The following is a 22,122-nucleotide window of genomic DNA, read 5'->3' as shown; positions in this document are numbered from 1 at the left end:
TTGCTTCTATAGCTTAGCTATTGTGAGTAGGACTACAGTGAACGTGGAGTTTAGATATATCTTCCACATGCTGATTTCAAATCCTTTGGCTATATACCAGAAGTGGTATTTCTGGATCGTATGGTAATTCCATGTCTAGTTTTTTTGAGGAACCACCATCCTGTTTTCCATAATGTCTGTATTAATTTACATTCCCACCAAACAGGATACCACTATTTCACTTTTTTTTTTGTACTCATGATTGAACCCAGGAGTGCATTACCATTGAGCCCTCTTTTGTTTTTTACTTTTTGCTAAATTGCCGAGGCTGGCCTTGAACTTGGAATCCTGCTGCCTCAGTCTCCTGAGTTGCTGGAGTTACAGGTGTGCACCACTCTGCCTGGCTCTTTCATCTTTTTGATAATAGCCATCTGACAGGTGTGAGGTAACACCTCCTTGTGTTTTTCTAATTCTTCATTTTTTTCTGTTCTAATTAGTTATACATGACATTAGAATGCATTTTGACACATCATACATAGATGGAGTATAACTTCTCATTCTTCTGGTTATACATGATGTAGAGTTACACATTGTTTGTCCTTTTTGTGATTAACTTATTCTATTTATGTCCTCAAGAGTCTTCTTTGTTGTAGTGAATGTCAGAATTTCCTTCCTTTTTAAGGCTGTTCTATTATATGGATATACCACATTTTATTTATCCAGTCATTTATCAACAGATGGGTTGCTTCAGACCAAATAACCATTTTTGTGCTTTTGAAAATAAACAATAATTCCTTAAATTAATCAACTATCTAGTCTCCAAATTTCCAGTTGTCTCAAATTTATAATTGTTTTGTTTTTACAGTTGTCATTTAAAAAAAAAATTTAGATGTCCATAGACCTTTATTTTATTCTTTTTTTTTTTTTTTTTTTTTGCGGTACTGGGGATCGAACTCAGGGCCTTGTGCTTACGAGGCAAGCACTCTACCAGCTGAGTTTATTCATTTATTTTTATGTGGTGCTGAGGATCAAACCCAGTGCCTCACACTTGCTAGCATGGGCTCTGTCCCTGAGCCACATCACAGCTCCTGCCTTTGTTTTTAAAAGTTGTATTTAACCAGGATTTTTGACTTTTGAACTCTCTTGTTTTCTGTGTCATACAGAGTCTGGTCCAGAATCTGTTCCATCAGGATCTCTTCCAGGTGTCTTGGATAATGCTGTTCAAGGGAGCCCTGTCGTGGATAATTTTGGCCAGCGTTCCCCAGAGGCCAATAGTTCAGTGTCACCCAGTGGCGAGGACCTCATCCTTCATTCGGTTAGCTGCTCCACTTTCTTCTGCGTTATGGGTAGGCTCTGGGTTGGAAGTGTGGGACGCAGGACTAAGGGAATTTCATTTGACAGGTCTCAGTTCTGGTTCTGAAGGTGAATGAAGTGTCTATCGGGATTGAGGTACGTGGTGAGGACCTGACTGTAGCCTTGCAAGCAGAGGAACTGACCCTGCAGCAGCTGGGCACCGTGGGGCTCTGGCAGTTTCTGCATGGACAGTGCCCAGGTAAGGATGGCTGCCATTGTAGGGGAGCTGGTGAGTTTTGTCTAGGGCAACCAGAGATTAACTGGCACCTGTCCTGTGTTCTTTGGGCAGCTACCCTAATGCCTCACCCTTGGCCCTTTTCTTCAGTAGCCATTAGGGGAGGAAAAACCCCAATGAAGCCTCTTTATGTGTAAAGCATAAAAATAATAACAACACAGTGAACCTGTGCACCCATACCTGGTTTAATAAAGTACCATTACCTTTGAAATCCTGCAACCCCTCTACTAAATCTTCCTCTTCCACTGTCTCTCACTTGTCACCTGTCATAGGTAATCACTATCCTAAAATTTGTGTTTATCATTCTCTTGCTTTACTTTTATAATTTTTCCACGTGAGTTTGTATCAATATATTATTTAGCTTTGCAGGTTTTTGAGTTTTTCTAAATGGAGTAATGGCATGTATTATTTTGTTGCCTGCTTCTTCCTTTCATAAAATATGATATTCTTGAAATCCTATGTTGTTAAGTTAGCAATAGTTCATTCGTTTTCACTACTATATAATATCCTGTTATATAGATATTCTCTCTCTCTCTCTCTCTCTCTCTCTCTCTCTCTCTCTCTCTCTCTCTCTCTCCCTCTCTCCCTCTCTCCCTCTCTCCCTCTCTCCCTCTCTCCCTCCCTCCCTCCAGTACTGGGAATTGAACCTAGGGGTGGTCTACCACTGAGCTAAACCCCCAGCCCTTCTTTATTTTTCACTTTGACCGGATCTCTGGCCTTGAACTTGAAATTCTTTTGCCTCAGCCTCCTGAGTAGCTGGGATTATAGGCATGTGCCATCACATTGAGCCCTTTTACTTTTTAAAAACAGCTTTACTGAGGTATAATTTGAGTAGTACAAAATTCTCTTTTTAATTGTACACTTCAATATATTTTAGTAAATTTATGGAGTTGTATAACCATCATCACAACCAAATTTTAGTACATTTCAGTCACACTCCAATTATCCCTTGTACCCATTCCCTAATTACATCTTCAGTCTATTCTGAATAGCCATTTGGGCTATTTTCCACTTTTTTGCTATTTCAAATAGGGTCACTGTGAACATCCTTGTATGTGTCCTTTGTATGTGTTTGCAGGATTTTATTCCTGAGTATGTAATTTCTAGATCATTAGGGTAGGTACAGCTCCAACTTCAGTAGATAATGCCAAATTGTTTTTCAGAATAGTTATCTCAATTTGCAATTTCATAAATATGTAAATTGTTCCATATCCTTGGCTAAACCTGAGATTGTTTTTATGGAGTTTTGGAGAGATTAGCAAAGATTCTGCTTGGCTTTATCAGTGAGAAACTAGAAGAGCAAGACTTCACATTTAGTAAGTTTGAGTGTGCTATTTTAAGAGCTTCCCATTAGCCCTGACCCAGTGCTCAGGCCAGCTCTTTCTTGGTCCTTTGCCTTTCTTCCATCTCGAGGAGAGTTAGCAAGCAAGCAAGAGTTAGCCTGGAGCTCTCTTGTTATCCCCACCACCTCATACCTTCAATCTAGTTCAGAGTGAATATTATTTTTCTTGATTTAAATTTCACATAAAGCGTGTTACAGAGGAGAAACATGATATTGCTGGTCACAATTCTTGTTTACTACTGCAACAGCACAGTGATGAACTTGGGGAAGCTTGACCCTGAAAAATCTCATTGTAATATCAGCTGTATTTGAAGTCAGACCACCTGACTTCAGATCTTATCCTTGCTACTTACTAGTTGTGCAACTTGGGAAACCTATTCTCTGTGGCTTAGTTCATTCATCTGTAAGATGGGAATGAAGCCAACACCTTTGGCATAGGGTTGCTGTGAATAGTAAAGGATGTAAGGTGCTTATGACAGTTCTAGTGTTAATTAATGTTTTCCTCGTGTTTCTTTTCAAAGGTTCCAACTTTCAGGAATCTTCAAGTTTGAAGACTGACAACATTAGGCCAGCTGTGGGCCTTCGCTTTGAGGTGGGACCTCATGCAGCTGTTCATTCCCCACTGGCCACACAAAATGGCTTCCTGCACTTCCTACTTCGAGGCTGTGACCTTGAGCTGCTCACATCGGTGCTCAATGGCCTAGGGCCCTTCTTGGAGGATGAGGAAGTCCCAGTAGTATTCCCCATGGAGATTGAGCTCCTTAACTCCAGTATCACCCTAAAGGTGAGAGGGCTTAGGTTTTTGTCCTAAACTTTGTCAGACAAGGAATTCTGCTAATGACAGTAGAATGGGACTCAATTATGCCTCTCATACCTTGCAAGAATATAGAAAAAACCAGAGGCATAAAATTGCTTCAGACTGAATGGCAGAAACATGAGTTGTTACCTCGCTTGCCCTGCACTATCTGGGCCATCATATGGTTCCTCTTTCCTACAGGATGATATCCCCCCCATCTATCCAACATCCCCTGGCCCCATCCCCATCACTGTGGCCATGGAGCATGTTGTGCTGAAGAGGAGTGACGACGGCGTGTTCCACATCATTGGTGAGTTGGGCTCATCAGTTTCTCCACCTCTTTGAGTAGGTGACAACTAGAACTGTGGCTGTTGGCAGCAGTTTGTCACTTAGAACCTTTACTTTTTTCTCCAGCTGCTGCTCAAGACAGACCATCAGCTGAAGTACCTAAAAGTGAGAAGAAGCAGCCCCCAAAAGAACACCTATTTTTGGTGCCCACAGAAGAGGTTTTTGGACGACAGGTGAGGGCCCAACTGAACAGAACCTTCCCCCAAACCTTAGGAGCTGTAGTTATGTAAGTGGAGAAAACCTAAAGGGCTGAAAAGGTTGCTTGTGTTGTGAGCAGCTGGTTGGTCTCTTGTCCCCCAGCTGCAGCCTCTGAAGTGCTGGCCAGAGCTTCTAGGCTAAGAGCTGGAGGCGAGTGGTTGCTGTCCCTTAACTGATGAACTCTGTAAAGGGAGTTAGGCTACTGGAGGAGATCTAGGTGAGGTCTCTAGGTCATTGATTTTACCTGTGGATTTTTCTCTTTGAATTCTTCCTTCCTGCTCTCTTTATTGACTGTTGTTGCAAGGTGGGACTAACACGTTCATTAACTGTGAACTACTTATTATTCCTCAGGTGAACGAACTGCCTACCCTACAAAAAGAACTTATAGAAACTAAACAAGCACTGGCCAGTGCTAACCAGGATAAAGAAAAACTTCTTCAGGAGATTAGGAAATATAACCCCCTCTTTGAGCTCTGATAGCAGAGGCTCAGCCGTTTGTGCCAAGAAGAGAGGAGATCACCAGCAGTAGCACCACCTGGGACAGAAGGCACTGTCCAGCATTGGATAATCTGCTGAGGATGCGCGAGGGACAGGCGTGCTCAGTGCACTCCCTGTGGGTGTACTTTCTACTAGCTGTTCTAGCTTGGAATGAGGATAGGGCAAAGCTGGGAAATTGGGGTTGCTTTGTATGTGGCTCAAGCATCATTCGTTGCCTGTATAAAGCTAAAGCCTTTTGGCCTTCTGCACACTAGGTGGACTCTTCACACTGTAGGGCCATTTCACCTCTTGGTTTCATGGTGGAGATTTTTGCTGCTTTCACAGCCTGTGTGAACAATTGAAAGGACTCACTTCCTCAGCCACCCACAGAGCCACCAAAGATTTCATGTCCCAGAGCTTCCCGCAGCAGACCTGAAAAGTTGTTGACCAGAACTTTGGCCTTGATAGTGGAATAGAACAGGAATAGCCCAGCAAGGGGAGTCGGGGTAGGAGAGGCAAAGAATAAGGGAGACCTGGACTCTGCCTGTTTGGAATGGGAATCAGGCTCATATCATCTTGGCAGATATTACAATCAGATTTTTTAGGGTCAAGCTTCTTTTCTGTTGTAATTTCATCATTGTGATGCTGTCGTAGAAAGTAAAGTTCTGACTAAGCCATATCATCTTTCCCCTTCTGTAACGTAATTTATTTGAAATTTAAATTAAGAAAAAAATTTCACTGAGTTAGGGTGAAGGCAAGATGTGGTACGGATCAACATGGGATCTCGATTCTGAGCCCTCCAGGCTCCTGCCCCTCTTCTACAGTTGCACCTGAGAATTCAGTTCCTCTGTCTTCCTGAGGTTCATGGTCATCTTCTTTGCCAGCATTGTGACTTTGCTTACCTCAGTACTTGGTCATTTGGGAACTGAAAATGTATTTCAGATTTTAACATAAACATCTCAACCTGTTGCCTCTCATTCCCCTCTATTACTGTGGCTTTTAAAAATCATGTAATTTTGATGTAAGTATAAAACAACAACAACAACAACAAACCCTTTAATATATCTAAGTTTCCCCCCTGCCGTATAAGAGAGCTGTTTCCCTTCCCTAATTCTCCAAAACTCTGCCTTCATTCATACCTCTCTGGTATGGCTCAGGCTGTGTCAATTTGGCAGAAGATATCAGCTAACTCACTTTGACTTAGCAAGATGGTAAAATAGTGAATTAGTGATATAACTGAAGTCTTAATTGTACATAACCTATTGGAAGAGAGGTAAATGGTTTCTTTTATAGGAAATCATGCTTGATTTGTATTCTCTGGTTTTTTTGAGGATAAAAAGAAACATGCATTTACAAGAGAACAAGATCTGATTTGTTCAGACTTTTAAGAACTTTGGTCAAATTTCTCCACCAAGGCAAATTTTAGAACATCAATTACTGTCAGATTGAGGGAATTTGTCATTCTTGGGAAACATCTTAGAGGCTTGGGAATAAAGAAACATTTTTCTGGAGAGAATGTTAACAGGGGAAGTTTCCTAAGGGTCAGTGATTGGTTCAGTATTAAGATTCTTATAAATGACCCAAATGTAGGTCTTTACAATGCAATAAAATGTTGCTATTTCCATGCAATAAAAGGTAGACCAGAAGAGACTGAGACAGAAAACATCCAACCCCCACAAACTCATAGACAGATCACAACAAGCAGGGTGAAGACTCAAGGTGTCAAATGAGGTTCGGCCTAGTCAGGATAAGGGAATGTGTTTACAGAAGAATGATCAGCTGACAGGGCAGTGGGTGCCACTGGAACTCAGGGAAGCAAGCAAAGAGCTGTGTAGAGGTGGGATTGATGTGCTGTTGTGGCCCGGGGCCTAGCTCACGAGCATGATCAGGAAAGGCACCGCAAACATGACTGCACTCCATGCAGAACTATGGGTAATCTTAAATGATCTGTGTATCTCTAGAGACCTTATTTATTAAGTACATGATGAAGGGAGGAAAGGTCCAGAGAACAGCAAAAATATCAAGGGGTGGAAGTGCTTCAGCACGACAAAACCTTTAAGGTGTGGACTCTGTTCTACAAGGATGAAAACGCGTGTTTGGTCACATCCAGTGAGCGGCAAGGACCCAGTCCTGCAATGTTAGCTCGAAGACTCTGCCTCATCACCTTGGGTATAAGGAAGTGGGAAACCTGAAGAGCTTATCGTTCAAGAAGTGGCACTGGCAGAATCCATGTGTGACTGCAGAAGGTTTAAGAGGAATCTCTGTGAAATGGTCTCCCAACAGGAATGATGTGAGACTGGGGCTGTTCGGTGATCAACAACTGAGCAGTAACATCTCTCCTCAAAGTACCACTAGTGCTTTCAAATGCAGAATGTTGAGCTGAGTGGATCAGTAGTCCTCTCAAATGTGCATTTCTAATGTTCTTGGAGGAAAGTAGAGGATGAGAGAGATCCAGTAGCCAGAAAATAGAATTATTCAACCTCAGGCTCCCCTAAAGTCATTTAAAATCACGTTCTGATTCTCTTCTCTCTGCTTCCTCCTTTGCCCTCCATGTTCCTCTGGCATCCCTCCATGCAAAGATGTGTCTAGTAGGCATTGCTTGGTATACCTTTGCCTTAAGCTTGCAGTAGAAACACATCCAGCAAGTACCAAGGCTGACCTCTTAATGGCCAGAGCTGTCCGTTTTCTGGGTTCTCTGAAGGAGTCTGGAGTTCTTGCCCATGTGACAAATGGAGCCTTAGAATTTCTGACTTTTCTTACATGGCAGCTTGAGCTGTTGTGTATTGAAATTACCCCTCAGGAAAATGTGGTAGGATTCATTATTCCTTGGAATTTTAGTAAAAATCATCTTGTATAACTTTATACTTCTATTCATAGGGTGATGATACATTTTCATAATGAAGTATGAACTAGTGGTAATCTTCAGATAAGTGGAAAGGAAAATAAGGAAAAAGTAGTGTCAGCCCTTTTGAACTGTTTATGCTTTCTGCTTTGGAGCTGCAAGACTGAACAAGAAATAACAATACCTCAAGAAAACGTCTGGAGTGATAGCACCACCATCCCTCAGAGCTGTCAACCACTGCACATTATCATTTCAGCTGTGAAACATGTATTACCTATGATCATGGAGATTTCTTGTTTACATACACAAACTGGGGATGAACTTTAGTGTGCATGGACTAGAGCATAAATCCTCTTCCCTGGGCAGCAGGGATGGCTGGCAATCTCAAATTGTTTTCAACTCACTGGGATAACCTTGTTCTGATTTAAGACAGGAGTGGTTCTAGTCACATGATGGCTGCTTTTACTGTATATTTCATTTGACCTTCATTTTGCCATGGCCTCAAACTTTGTGTCTCCTTTCCATGGTTCTGAAAGCATGGTTTCTATATGAACTGTACAGGGATAAAAGCCCCCTCCATACCCCATAACTTAAATTTTTCCACTTAACTAATTGACATTAGTTCCTCCTTAGGGGGAAACAGGGTGGTAGAATATAGTTTGAAGTTTTGCCAGATGGTAACTGTCCATGTCAAACCTTTACACTAGGGATCCCCCCTTAACTGTTTCAGAGAGCCTTGAAGGTGTGATGCACCATCCTTTCAGGGTCTAGGGCCTTTGCCTCATTGCTCCCCCAGCTTCTGCCAGAATAGGAATATTCCTTCATCTCTGGGTAGGTTTGCACAGTATATTATTGAAGGCATTTTTTTTTCCCCCCTGTGGCACTAGGGGAAACACTTGGACAACCTGCAACAGTGAAGCCTTGCCAAGTGACCAGACTTGGGATTTGATCTTCCTCACTTGTTATTTATTGTTTCAGCTTTATCCAATATCTCTAATGGCACTGGTTGCAGTTCCTATAACTGTTGAAAGAACATTTTCCTGCTAGAGTGGAGAGACATCTTTTTCATCAATTTATTCACTTTTAGTCAAGATTTAGCTTGACCCATAGCATTTCTTTGTGGAACATGCCACTGAAATGTCTTCATTGGCTAAGTACATGTTTAAAGCTATGAGTTTTTAATGTAAGATACTAAAAGTCAGATGTGTCCCAGTTCGAGTCCAAGCTGTTTCCCCCTCTCAGGGTGCTAAACAGAATTGGAATCTTAAAGTCGTGTTCAGGATAGCTTAAAAGACAGCAGCCTCAAAATTTTCCTCTCTATGACACTGAACGAACAGTAGATGTAAACAATTCTGGGGGATTGCCAATTATATATGGTAGCCTTATTACTGCTAATCACTGTCAAGAAAAGGTCACTCACTCGATTCCCCTGTTTAAGGAAAACAATGAGAATGTATGCAAAGAACTGGAATCCTGATCAGTATTGGGAAATTTTAATGTTGTGACATCTAATAAAACCCTGAGTGTACTGGTTCTGTGAACCATCTGAAAAAAAGAAAAGCATATTAAACTTATTAAACAATATCGGTTATAGCATATCTGTTTGTAAGAGTGATTCATATGGGCTTTCTTACATGATTTTCAACTGCTTGAAGTACTCTTGCATGAGGTAGAATTATAATGGTTCTAGTAGAAAATGGGAAGGGCTCACAAATTTTCACAAAAAAGCCAAGACCAGTTTTATTCGGACACTAAAAAAGTGATGAACTTATTCCCATTCCAGTCAGCTTGATACAAAATGAATACACACACGGCAAGTTGGAAAATTTTAATGATCACTCACCAAAACTCACAGGAGAATCTTAAATATTAACAAGCACAAATTATTCCACTACTCCTTTTATCACCGTGTCCTTCATAGTAGAGAATTCTAAGTCAAAAGTTTCTGGTTGTTTCATCTACATAAAACCAGACATAAGAAAGAATCGAAGTCTCAGCAAATTTAGGCTTCAATGTGAAACCATCAAAGTTCTCTTGGAAAGGTTTTCTCTCTCTGAAAGCAGCGCCCCTTTCCAGAAGATGTTGAAGGCCCACATGCCTTTCTTCCAACTAGCCAAGAGACAAATACCTCAAAATGCTATAAGAGGTCCCACAATTTAGTCAAGGCAAGTATGTGCATGCCTTCTAGGTGTGACAAAAACGAGACGGGAGAAAGACATTAAAATCATCATGGAATCCTTGGAGGACTGAGATACTAAAGCACCAGGGCTGCAAGTCTCACATAATAGTAAGTCTGGAACCAGTACTCCTGTCAGTGATAGGCTTTTCCGAGCTTTGGTCTAGAAGAAGATGATTTTTTTGTGCTTTGAGTTGGGGATCTGCCCCTTTGACTTTAACCTCCGAACAGCCTCCCTCATGTGTTTGGGTTGCAGTGGTGGCATTTCTCCCCACTTCTCACACACATCCAGTGCTAAAATCCAGGAAAGGGGAAAGTTTCATTATCACACAAGAATTTATGAATCATAATCCTTTAGTCTTGTAATTCCTGGTAACCCTTCTCAGGCTTACTAAAGAAACAAACATTTTCCCTCCTTTTTAAAAAAATTTTTTTAGTTGTTGATGGATCTTTATTATTTATTTATTTATTTACTTATATGTGATGCTGAGAATTGAACACAGTGCTTCACACACTAGGCAAGCGCTCCACCACTGAGCAACACCAGCCCCACATTTTTCCTTCTTAAGAGAATGCTACAAAGTATATCGTACCTTTAGTATAATATCCCATATGGGGCTTTATCTTAGGCACCAGTTAAAAACGTAACTCCTGTTTAAAAGATGCCCTGAGCATAGAAAGAAAAGGGCAGTTATCCCTGACAATATCAGCGTAACTTACCACATTGACTGGCCAGTTCTGGTGACTGCTTTTTTTTCATATCTTTACTTTTGGCTGCAGAAACAAGGTCTGCAGGTCTGCTTCTGTCACCCTGGGCTGAGGACAGGAATCAGGGAGAGGGATTTCCTAGATGATTCCTTGACCCCTAGTATTGAAACTATCAAGAAATAGTGGTCATGCCCTCCTGAATATAAGGCTTCTGGTGTGGTCAACTTTCAGGGTAAATGGTAACTCCCACAGATACTTTAGTAAGTTCCTTGGTATAAATATACTTGTAAATATGACTACCACAGGTACAATCCTGTATGTGTAACTGACACTACTCACCTTCTTCAACCACCTCCCCGACGAAAACCTTGGAAATACCAGACATAGCAATAACAACATTCTGGGACACAGAGGTGCCTGTGATGGACTGGATCAGCTTAAAAAAAGGACAAAGACTAATTAAGACAGTCAAGGACTGGCTTTGGAATTTAGTACCACTAAAAAGAGCTTTGCCCTGAAAAAGTGTTTACTAAGGCTGCATGCTAAAATTAAGACAATTAAAATAAAGATTCAGGTATGTTATGACTTGCTTTCTATAGAGACCCTTTACCTGGCATACAAGACTGCAACTGATCACATAATTGAAGGACATGTTATTTTTATTTTCCTGCCTAACTAATCCACCAATTTTCTTAATAACTCCTTCAAAATGCTGAGGGTCATAGCTCCTGAGTCCGGTTCAGTTTTGACATGTGGAAGTGAAATGGAGGTTCATCCTTACCCTTTTAATGGCTGCCTTAGGGAAAGCTGACCGGCGATACATTTCATAGCGGTTCAGCTGCTCCTCAGAAAAAGAAGAAACCAGGATTCTAGACAAAGATTCAGGTAATTAAACTGGCTAGTAAGAATGAATGCTAAGATATTAAGTCAATAAAAACAAGTCTCTCCATTAAGTTAAGCAAAATAAGCTAAACTCAGAAAGTCAAGGGTCACATTTTTCTCTCCTATGTGGAAACTAGAGAGGGGAAAGGGAAAGAAAGGTGTGGGGGGAAAATCTCATGAAAATCAAAGGAGATCAGTAAAGAAAGTGGGGGAGTGCAAAGGAGTGATACTGACCAAATTATATTGTTACATTGTAAACATTCATGAATATGTGAACAACAAATCCCATCATTATGTACAACTATAAAGCACCAATAAAAAAATGTGGAAAAAGAAAAAAAAAAGTTTTGTTGGACAATAAGTAAATAAATTCTCAAGGAGTCAATGGCATTAGACTTACTTAGAAAAAATTTTGAATTAAAACATTTCTATTACTAGGGAACTTGAGAAAGTGTGAAACAATTTCCTTTTAAACTTAATGATGGGGCTGGGGATATAGCTCAGTTGGTAGAGTGCTTGCCTTGCAAGCACAAGGCCCTGGGTTCAAATCCCCAGCACCTCAAAATAAATAAATAAATAAATAAACTTGATGTAGGATCGCTGTCTCATACTATATATACATAGTGTTTTCAGCTTTAGATGCTCTAATTCTATCTTACAACATTTCACATTGCTGGTGAAAAATTTAATATGTAACCTCACATTCAAACCAGTATTTTCAACACTAACTGATTTATAAGAAAAAAAAAAATTTTGGTACTGGGGATCGAACTCGGGGAACCTTTACCACTGAGCTATATCCTAAACCCTACTTATTTATTTTTGAGACAGAGTCTTGCTTAGTTGCCTAGGCTGGCCTCAAACTTGGAACCCTCCTGACTTATTCTCCAGAGTAGATGCTATTACAGGTACATATAGCCATGCCCAGTTTAGAGAAAAATATTCGCACAGTGTATAGCAAACAATTAATACTCTTAATACATAAATGGTCAAATTAATTGTAGGAAATGAACAAAAGAAATGAACAGGAAGTTTATAAAAATATCAAAAGTCAATAATATGAAGAAAAAAACCTTCACTATTAACTAAGGAAATTAAAAATGATAAACATTTATATTATTATTATTATTATTATTATTATTATTATTATTATTATTGGTACTGGGAATTGAACCTAGGGTCACTTAACCATTGAACCACATTCCCAGCCCTTTCTGTTTTTTTTTTTTTTTAATTTTGAGACAGGGTCTCTCCAAATTAGGACCTTTCTAAGTTGCTGAGTCTGACTTTGAACTCTTGATCCTCCTGTCTCAGCCTCCCAAGTCTCTGGGATTATGCCACTACTCTTGGCTAGAAAACATTTTTTAAAAATTCAGAAATATGTATGGAAAGTCTTTGTTGTTTTGTTTTTTTGCGGTGCTGGGGATTGAACCCAGGGCCTTGTGCATGCAAGGCAAGCACTCTACCAACTGAGCTATATCCCCAGCCCCTGGAAAGTCTTTGAAAATTTTCACACTATTTAAACTATCAATTATACTTCTAGAAGTTATCTTAGAAAGTAATAGAAAAGTATGTAATGATATATCCAAAGTTAAAGCACAGTATTCTTAAAGGGAAAAAAAAAATAACCCAACCAGAATGGTTATAGGAATTGGTTAAATTATGATTCATCCACACAACAGAATACAATTCAACTATTAAAAATGATAACAAGCCAGGTGTGGTGATGCACACCTGTAATCCCAGAGGTTCGGGAGGTTGAGGCAGGAGGATCAAGAGTTCAAAGCCAGCCTTAGCAATGGCGAGGCGCTAAAACAACTCAGTGAGACCCTATCTCTAAATAAAATACAAAATAGGGCTGGGGATGTGGCTCAGTGGTCAAGTGCTCCTGAGTTCAATCCTTGATACCACAAAAAAATAAATAAATAACATATGCCAGGTGTGACAGTGCATACCTGTAATCCCAGCTACTTGGGAAGCTGAGGCAGGAGGATTACAAGTTGAGACCAGTCTGGGCAATTTAGTAAGACCCTGACTCAAAATAAAAAACTAAAAAAGGACTGTGGCTATAGCTCAGTGGAAGAGTATTCCTAGGTTCAATCCCCTGCATGTCAAAGAAAAAAGAAAAGATAATTTACAGGCATATTTACTGACATGAAAATATTTAGCTATATATATCAAATGCAAAAAATATCTGAAAGGGTATATGCACAAATCTTAAACACAGGGGTATGTGTGTGTGTGTGTGTGTCTGTGTGTGTGTATGATTAGAATAAACTCTGGGCGGTGGGATTATGGGTAATTTTTTCTGTTTTTGTATTCTCTGATTTATTTACAATGAGCTCATACTATTACAGTCAGAAACTATAGTTTTGTTTTTGATTTTTGTTTTTGTACTAGGGACTAAAGACAGAGAAGCTTTCCACTGAGCCAAATCCTCAGCCCATTTTATTTTTTATTTTGATACAGGGTCCTGCTAAATGGCTTAGGGCTCTGCTAAATTGCTGAAGCTGGCCTCAAACTTGTGATCCTTCTGCCTCAGCCTCCATAGGTGCTGGGATTATAGGTACCTACCACCATGCCTGGCAATAACAGTTTTTTGAAGAAAATTATAACCTACATGTTTTAATTACTGACATGGAAAACATTCACCATATGTAATGTCAAAGACAACAAAGTATAGTATTTGTGTTTGAAAAAGAAATTAATTTTATTTATAGAATATGTGTGTAGAAAATATAGCATACATATCATAATATTAGTAGTATATGTCTCATGGTGGTAAGGAACTATTTTTTCATTTTATTTATATTTTCTATACCACGACACATTACTTGCCTTTTTTAATTTGAAAAAATGAAAAAAATTAAAGGCCAAAATAATTATTAAATTTGTGTAGTTATTTTAGACCCTTGAAATGGGGAATGACTGGAAAGTGACTTACTGCATCTTTTGAATCTCATCTTCATCCACTTTCTGCTTCTTTTCTTTCTTTTCTTTGGTATCTAATTTCAATTTTTTTGCTGCAGGAGTAAGTAATGATGAATCTTCCCTTTCAACTGAAGTTAAATCTGAAACATCCTGACTCTTCAGCTGGGAAGATGAAAAAAACCCTATTATACATTTGGCCTACTTTCCAGGCTTGGTCAAGGTTACAACCCATTACAACACAACAAATCCATTTATTGAGTAGTTTTTTGGTTTTAGGCACTGACTGTACCATCAAGAGTAAATACACTATATTTCCTGAAGGAAGATTACAGACCAGCTGTGAAAGAAAACTAGTTAAATAATCCAGTTTTCCAGTTTACCTATGATCATAGCTCAGGTACCTGTTTATGAAATGTCAAAGATCAAAACAACGCTCTCTTCTTGGGCCCAATGTTCTGACCTCAATCTTTTAAGGGGATGTCAGCAAAGTTCTCTCCATCCAGCTAGTAATTTTGCCTCTAGATCTACAGATCTCCTTACTGCTGATGAATCCATATGGAAAGTTTGGGGGAAAAAAAAAAAAAAGGTCCCTTATCATAAAAACGTTTCTTTCAATTTGGAACTTTCAAGTGAGAGTCTCCCACATGTAGTGTTCTCTGCTTCCTACTCCTCAGTCCTATTAAATCTTTCCCATTTTCTTGTTTTTGGTACATTATAGTTGCACGTAATGATGGAATTTGTCATTATATATTTGTTCATACACACAACATAACAATATAGTTTGGCTAATATCACTCCCCAGCACATCCCTCCTCCCCTCCCACCCCAAGGTCCCTCTCCTCTATTGATTTCCCCTTTGATTTTCATGAGATCCCCACCCTCCCCACTTTGTTTTCCTTCTTCCTCTCTAGCTTCCACATCGGAGAAAAAATATACAACCTTTGGCTTTCTGAGTTTGGCTTATTTCGCTTAACATAATGGTTAGTTCCATGAATTTCCTATAAATGACATAATTTCATTTTTCTTAATATCTGAATAAAACTCCATTTTGTAGATATACGTATTTTCTTTATTCACCTACTGAAGACCACCTAGGCTGGTTCCATAGTTTGGTTACTGTGAATTGGGATGCTATAAACATGGGTATGCATGCATCCCTATAGTATGATGACTTTTAAGTCTTTAGGATAAATACCAAGGAGTGGTGGTATAGCTGGGCCATATGGTGGTTCCATGTCTAGTCTTTTGAGGAACCTCCACACTGATTTCCATCCCATAATGGTTGTAGTAATTTACAGTCCCACCAAGGGTAAAAATATTCATTTTTTTCTCCACATCCTCTCCAGTATTTATTATTTGTATTCTTGATGATTGCCATTCTGCCTGATGTGAGATGAAATCTGTGTAGTTTTGATTGCATTTCCCTAATTGTTAATGATGTTGAACATTTTTTCATGTATTTGTTGGTCATTTGTATTTTCTCTTTTGAGAAGTGTGTTTAATTCACTTGCCCATTTATTTGTGTGTGTGTGTGTGGTGTAAAGTTTTTTGAGTTCTCTAAATTAATCCTCTGTCAGAAGAGCAGCTAGGAAAGATTTTCTCCCATTCTGTAGGTTCTCTCTTCATGTTCCTAATTGTTTCCTTGTGGCACAGAAACTTAAATTTGATGCCAACTCTCGGCATTATTTCCTGAGCTGTAAGGGGTCCTGTTTGAGAAAGTCATTGCCTATGCCTATGTGTTGACCCTATGTTTTCTTCTAAGAGTTGCATAGTTTCTGGTCTAATTTGTAGGTCTTTGATCCATTTTTTGAGTTGATTTTTGGTACAGAGAGATAAGGGTCTAGTTTCATTCTTCGACATATGGATAGTCAGTTTTCCTAGCACCATTTCTTAAAAAGGCTCCAATGTATGGTTCTGGCACCTTTATCAAGGATCAGATGACTGTATCTGTGTGGGTTTGTCTCTGTGTCTTCTATCTTGTACAAATTGTCTATGTGTCTGTTTTAATGTTAGTACCATACAATTTTTGTTGTTTTAATTCTGTAGTATAATTTGAAGTCAGGCATTGTGATACCTCCAGATTTTTGACAAAGAACTGCTTTGGCTATTCTAGGTCTTTCATATTCTTCTAAATGAATTTTAGGACTGATTTTTTTTTTAGTTCTGTGAAGAATGTCTTTTGTATTTTAAGGGGGACTGCATTGAATATGCATATTGCTTTTGGTAGTATGGCCATTTAAACGGTAGTTCTGCCTGTACGTGAGCCCTTACGAGGTCTTCAATTTCTTTCTTCAATGTTCTACAGTTTTCATTGTAGAAGTCTTTCATTTCATTGGTTAGATTTATTTCTAGTTTTTTTTTTCTTCAGGTTATTGTAAACAGAATTGTTTTCCTTATTTCTTTCTCAGAAGATTCATTGTTGGTATATAGGAAAGCTATGAATTTTTGTATGTCTATTTTGTAACACAGACCAATGGTGCAAAATAGAAGACACAGAGACAAACTCACACAACTATAGTCATTTGAACCTTGAAAAAGATGCCAAAACATGCATTGGAGAAAAGACAGCCTTTGTAACAAATGGTGCTGGGAAAACTGGTTATTTGTTTATTAGCTCTACCAGTCTTTTGGTGGATTTTTTTGGATCTTCTAAGTATAGGATCATATCAGTTGCAAACAGTGACAATTTCACTTCTTCTTTTCATGTTTCTTTTATTTCCTCTCTTGCCTAATTGCTCTGGTTAGAATGTCTAGCACTATATTAAATAGGAGTGGTGAGAGAGGACATTTTTGATTTGTCCCAGATTATAAAGGAAATGCTTTCAGCTTTTCCCCATTTACTAAGAGATAGGCTTTGTGCTTTTCACCTACAGCTTTTAAAATGTTGAGATAGATTCCTTCTATTGCTATTTTTTAAAAATACTTTTATCATGAAATGAGTACTGAATTTTGTCAAAGGCCTTCTCTGTGTCTATTGACTAAGTGATTTTTGTCTTTAATTCTATTTATGTGATGACTTACATTTATTGATTTGTGTATGTTAAATCATCTTTGCATCTGAAATAAAACCAACTTAGTCATGATGTACAATCTTCTTAATATATTGTTGAACATGATTTGCTAATATTTTAAGTATTTTTGCATCTAAGTTCATCAGGGATACTGGTCTGTAGTTTTCTTAATGTGCTTTATCTGGTTTTGGTGTAAGTGCGATACTGTTTTCACAGAATATATTTGGAAGTGTTCCATCCCTTTCTATTTCATGGAAAATTTTGAGAAATATTGGCATTAGATCTTCTTTAAAGTTCTGATACAATTCAGCTGAGAATCCATATGGCCCTATGTTTTTCTTTGTTGGAAGGCTTTTTATTACTCCTCATTACAAGTTATTGGTCTATTTAGATTTTCTATGTCCTCTTGATTCAATTTTGGCAGATCATATTTGTCTAGAAATGTATCCATTTCATCTAGGTTTTCCAAATTTTTGGAATATGTTTCCAAAATAGTCCCTTATAATGATTTGCTGGATTTCTAGGAGCTGTGGTGATATCTCCATTTTCAGCTGTAATTTTTTAAATTTGGGTCTTCTTTTTCTTTTGGTTAGTTTGGCTAACAGTTTATCAATCTTGCTTATCTTTTCAAAGAACCAACTCTTTTCTTCATTTACCCTTTGTATTGTTTTTTATTCTTTGATTTTGGTTCATTGATTTTGGCTCTCCTCTTAATTATTTTCTTCCTTGTACTGGTTTTGAAATAGGTTTGTTCTTCTTTTTCAAGAGCTTTGAGATGTATTATTAGGTGGTTTATTTGGGATCTTTCTGATTTTTTTATGTAGGAACTCATATCTATAAACTGTCCTCTTAGAACTGCCTTCAAAGTGTCTCAAAGGTTCTGGTATGTTGTATCACTATTCTCATTTGAGTCTAAGATTTTTTAAATTTCTTCCCTGACTTCTTCTATCATCTATTCACCAGAGAATGAAAACTTTTTAAAGATATCTTTGTCTATTATAATGTATATATCCCCCTCTAGCACTTAACATCATGGTTGATATTTAATAAATGTCTGCTTAATAAGAACAAAATCAAATCCAAATTTTGTCCCCTATAACTTAATATGGACTTTTAAGTGTAATACAGAACTCTTCAATAAGATTTGTCTCCCTTAAGAAGAAACTCAGATCTAAATTCACACAGGAATATGGGAGATAGGCGGAAGTGAAGATTGAATATATTTTTGGTAAAGGGATTGAACCCAGGGCACCTTGCCACTGAGCTCCATCTACAGCCCTTTTTATTTTTTGAGACGGGCTTCACTAAGTTGCTAAGGCTGGCCTTGAACTTGTAATCCTCCTGCCTTAGCCTCCTGTTGCTGGAATTATGGGCATGCCCCACTGTACCTGGCAAGTTTGCATATCTTTGGTGATCTTCAATTTCTTTCTAGTTACTGATTTATTAAGTTTTTTTTAACCTCTGTGCCTCAATTTTGGTGATATATATTTTCCTAAAAAAATCATCCATTTTTTTTCCTTAGACTTTTTTTTTTACATTATTTGGCTTAAATGCAAAAATTAAATTTTATTTTTTTTTTCATGGTGCTACAGATCAAACCCAGGGCTTTGGATTTTCTCTACCCCTGAGCTACATCCTCAGCTCCTATGTTTGTTTGTTTTTTTTTTGTTTGTTTGTTTTGGTACCAGGCATTGAATCCAGGGGCGCTTTACCACTGAGCCACATCTTCAGTCCTTTTAAATATTTTATTCAGCTGAGTTGCTTAGGGCCTCCCTAAGTTGCTGAAGCTGGCTTTGAACTCATGATCCTGTCTCCCAAGCTGCTGGGATTACAGACATGTGCCTCTGCACTTGGTTTCCTATGTTTAAGTGATAATTCAACAGAATCTTTTTTTATCTTTGTTAATTTCTTCCTATACTCTTCTGCTTTATTTTGTATGCTTCTGGTTTTGTAAATTGGGTGCTTATTTTTAAAAATACATAAGGCTATGAATTTTTTCTAAATAAGGTTTTGGTTAAATCCCACAGAATTTGATGTAGTGTTCTCTTAATTTCTTTAGCCTAAGGACTATTTAAAAAATGGTTTAACAATGTTGGGGGGTTAATGTTTCCTTTTTTGGAAGGGAAAGCTTTTCATTGTTAATTTCAGGCATTTTGCATTGTATTAATAGAATGTGACCTCTTATGATTTATACTTTTAGGAATTTATTTTCTAAGGCCCAGCACGGTGGTGCATACTTATAATCCCAGCTGCTCAGAAGGACGAGGCAGGAGGATTCCAAGTTTGAGGTCAGCCTGGGCAACTTAGTGAGACCATGTCTGAAAAAAGGGGTGGTGGTGGTGGTGGTGTATTTAGAAGCACTACAATTTTATATCTTTTGGGTGAAAGTTTCTATATTTAGTGAGCTCTCTTAGGCAACTAAGCCAATTATTCAAACTCTTTCAGTTCTTGTTTAAAGCTTCCTTGTTCACATAGTTTTGCCACATTTTTCTTTTTTTCTCTAAGTTCTTACTTTATATATTTGTTGTAACTTTATGCTCTGAAAGGTTATTTCCATCTAATTTAATGTTAATTTCCTGATTTCTTAAGTGCCTCCTAATTCTAAGACTTGAGATTTTACTTCTAGAAATGGAACTCTGAAAATGCTGAGATTCTGATTTCCTGACTGATGTTCAGCTAGGTAATATTGCTGAGCTCCTGGGGTTTTAATGCTATTGAGAGCCCTGGACATTAGCATCCATCTCTGATAACAGTTAAATGTCCAAGACGGTAAGAACATGATTTAGCCAGTAACTCTTTCAAAACCTCCCTTTTGCCAGGTGTGGTGGTGCAGGCCTGTAATCCCAGAGACTGGGGAGGAGGCTGAGGTAGTACGAATGCAAGTTCAAGGCCAGTCTCAGCAACTTAGTAAGACCCAGTCTCAAAAAAAAAAAAAAAAAAAAAAAAAAAAAAGGGCCTGGGACGGAGGGTGTGGAGCAGTGGTTAAGCATCCCTGGGTTCAATCTCCAGAACAAACAACAAAACACCCTAAAAAACAAAACCCCCAAAACTCCCTTTAATGGACCTCAGCGACTGTGCAACTTTTACGGACAAAAACTGCTTAAACATCCTAAGAGAAATCATATTGCAGTGGAAGGAATGCTTGGAATCTTGGGTTCCAGTTCTTGCTCTAAGTCTCAGCATGATATCTGATCCCAAGAAAGCCACGAGACTTCTTAAATCCCCTTACAAGTAGCTTAATCCTTAAAGGCAGTGATCGAAAATACTAACCTAGTGCTTGGTCTCTGGAATCAAACCAGCACTAGAGTTCTGTTGTCCCCTCCTTCCCCCCTCAAGATCGCCGACTTAAGAGTCGTGGTGAGTTTGAGTTCTTCTAGTTAGGCAGGGACTAACCCAGGAAGCAGGGCAAGCATCCAGTAACGTAATCTCAGAGTACTTCTCCAGCTTCAACACATCTTCCTACCTCGCCTTCTTCGGCTGCGGCTTCTTTCGAGTCCGCATCTCCGTCTCCGTCCGTTTCCTCCGGGATTCCGTCGGTGTCTGCAGGCCCGGGGACACCGGGAGGAGCGGTCGTCTCATCTGACTCCCCTGTCTCTCCACCTTTGCCGGCGGGCGACTCTCGGGCATTGTCCATCGCCGCCAGGATTGGAGCGGAAAGATCCAGGACTGTCAGGTGCAGGAGCTCAGGACCCCGCGCAGCACAGTAGGCCAGGAGTTACTTCCTGTCGTCGCGCTGCGATGACATCATCCCTACCGCTCTTCGGAGGGGTCATTTTGAGGCTCGCGTAACACTTGCAGAGCTCTTGTTTTGTGGTAGTGGGAAGAAAAATACAAGTGTGTATCCTCCTGTCTAGAAAACCAGTATTTGTGAAAGAGCGCAGTTTTGTTTACTGAAGGACTTCTTTTTTCCTTTCCGCATTTCTAAAAATATTTCCTTAGCCCGTCTCCCTCAGAGTAACAAGAGGGGACCAGGTTAAAATTCAGTTCCGTTGTACGTGGGTGTTGGGGAATGCGGCTAGCTACCTTGGGCTGACAAAAACTTTGAGGCAGGGGTTCGGGCCTGCGCATTTCAACTAGAGCGAGACCGCAGGCCTGTGTTTACAATGGAATGGTTAGCATTTCCTTTCTATTTCGCAACCATCTAAGCGGCGGTGGGGACTGGGGAGGGGCTCGGATCTGAAGCAGAATTAATCTAATTCATTTATTCACTCCACAACTATTGACCGCCTACTTCGAGTCAGGAACAGTGCTAGTATCGTGGAACGACAGGCAATTTCTACTCAATTACATTCTTCTCCCCTCCCCCAGCTCAGCAGTAGTCAAGATCAGGTTTAGTTTCACAAATCTGACTTTTTCTTTTTAAATATTAGCTTGGTTAATTTCATCAAAACTAGGAAGAAACTCTACAAAGAGGGCGGTCTATCTTTCGAACTTTTCACTTAAATGATATCATGGAGTGCAATGATATTTCAAAATTTTCCTCTCTTCCGTCATTGAGATACGAGAAGGGCGTTTTATCCACCTGTGCATCAATAGGTCTCCGCACCTACAACATATTTAATGTAGTATGCCGAATGGACTTGGAAATGCAAGTGCGCGTTACCGTATTTCTCTCTTTGTTTCTATACTGCCTGGACGAATTACCGTATTTCCAGTCCCGTGAACTCCCAAAACCTTTGGGGAAGGAGCGCACCTCTGGAGGTGCGTGCAGGTGGGCCCTGTTTGTTCTCTTGCACCTGCTCAGTGAATGCCCCTGCACGGCATTGACACTTTGCTCTGTCTGGCGGATGTTAGCATAGTCAGATCCACCTGCGCGGGCCCGCGGAGCCCCGCCCAGCTAGGTG

The 22,122-nt window shown here is 39.3% G+C and overlaps 2 protein-coding genes across 3 annotated transcripts in view; one reads left to right on the top strand and one right to left on the bottom strand.

The window, feature by feature from the left end:
- Positions 1–8,911, top strand: part of BLTP3A (bridge-like lipid transfer protein family member 3A) — an 81,525-nt gene extending 72,614 nt beyond the window's left edge. For both annotated transcript variants that reach the window (XM_079147199.1, XM_079147200.1), the window contains 6 exons: positions 1,143–1,294; positions 1,381–1,531; positions 3,431–3,693; positions 3,907–4,015; positions 4,120–4,226; positions 4,603–8,911. In XM_079147199.1, coding sequence (XP_079003325.1) covers positions 1,143–1,294; positions 1,381–1,531; positions 3,431–3,693; positions 3,907–4,015; positions 4,120–4,226; positions 4,603–4,728 — 908 coding nt within the window. In that variant the 3' untranslated portion in view covers positions 4,729–8,911. The remainder of the gene's footprint in view (positions 1–1,142; positions 1,295–1,380; positions 1,532–3,430; positions 3,694–3,906; positions 4,016–4,119; positions 4,227–4,602) is intronic.
- Positions 8,445–22,055, bottom strand: TAF11 (TATA-box binding protein associated factor 11). Its single transcript, XM_079147265.1, has 5 exons — positions 20,742–22,055; positions 14,281–14,429; positions 11,236–11,323; positions 10,794–10,890; positions 8,445–10,040 (listed from the first exon to the last, which is right to left on the bottom strand). Exons 1-5 carry the CDS (start codon positions 20,910–20,912, stop codon positions 9,910–9,912), a joined length of 636 nt encoding a protein of 211 aa, XP_079003391.1. The 5' UTR covers positions 20,913–22,055; the 3' UTR covers positions 8,445–9,909.
- Positions 22,056–22,122: the final 67 nt, after the last annotated feature.

Source organism: Sciurus vulgaris (genome assembly GCF_902686455.1).
Source record: "Sciurus vulgaris genome assembly, chromosome: 7".
Lineage (NCBI taxonomy): Eukaryota > Metazoa > Chordata > Mammalia > Rodentia > Sciuridae > Sciurus > Sciurus vulgaris.
The sequence above is the reverse complement of the archived record's forward strand: the minus strand, read 5'-3'. Positions and strand labels throughout refer to the sequence as shown.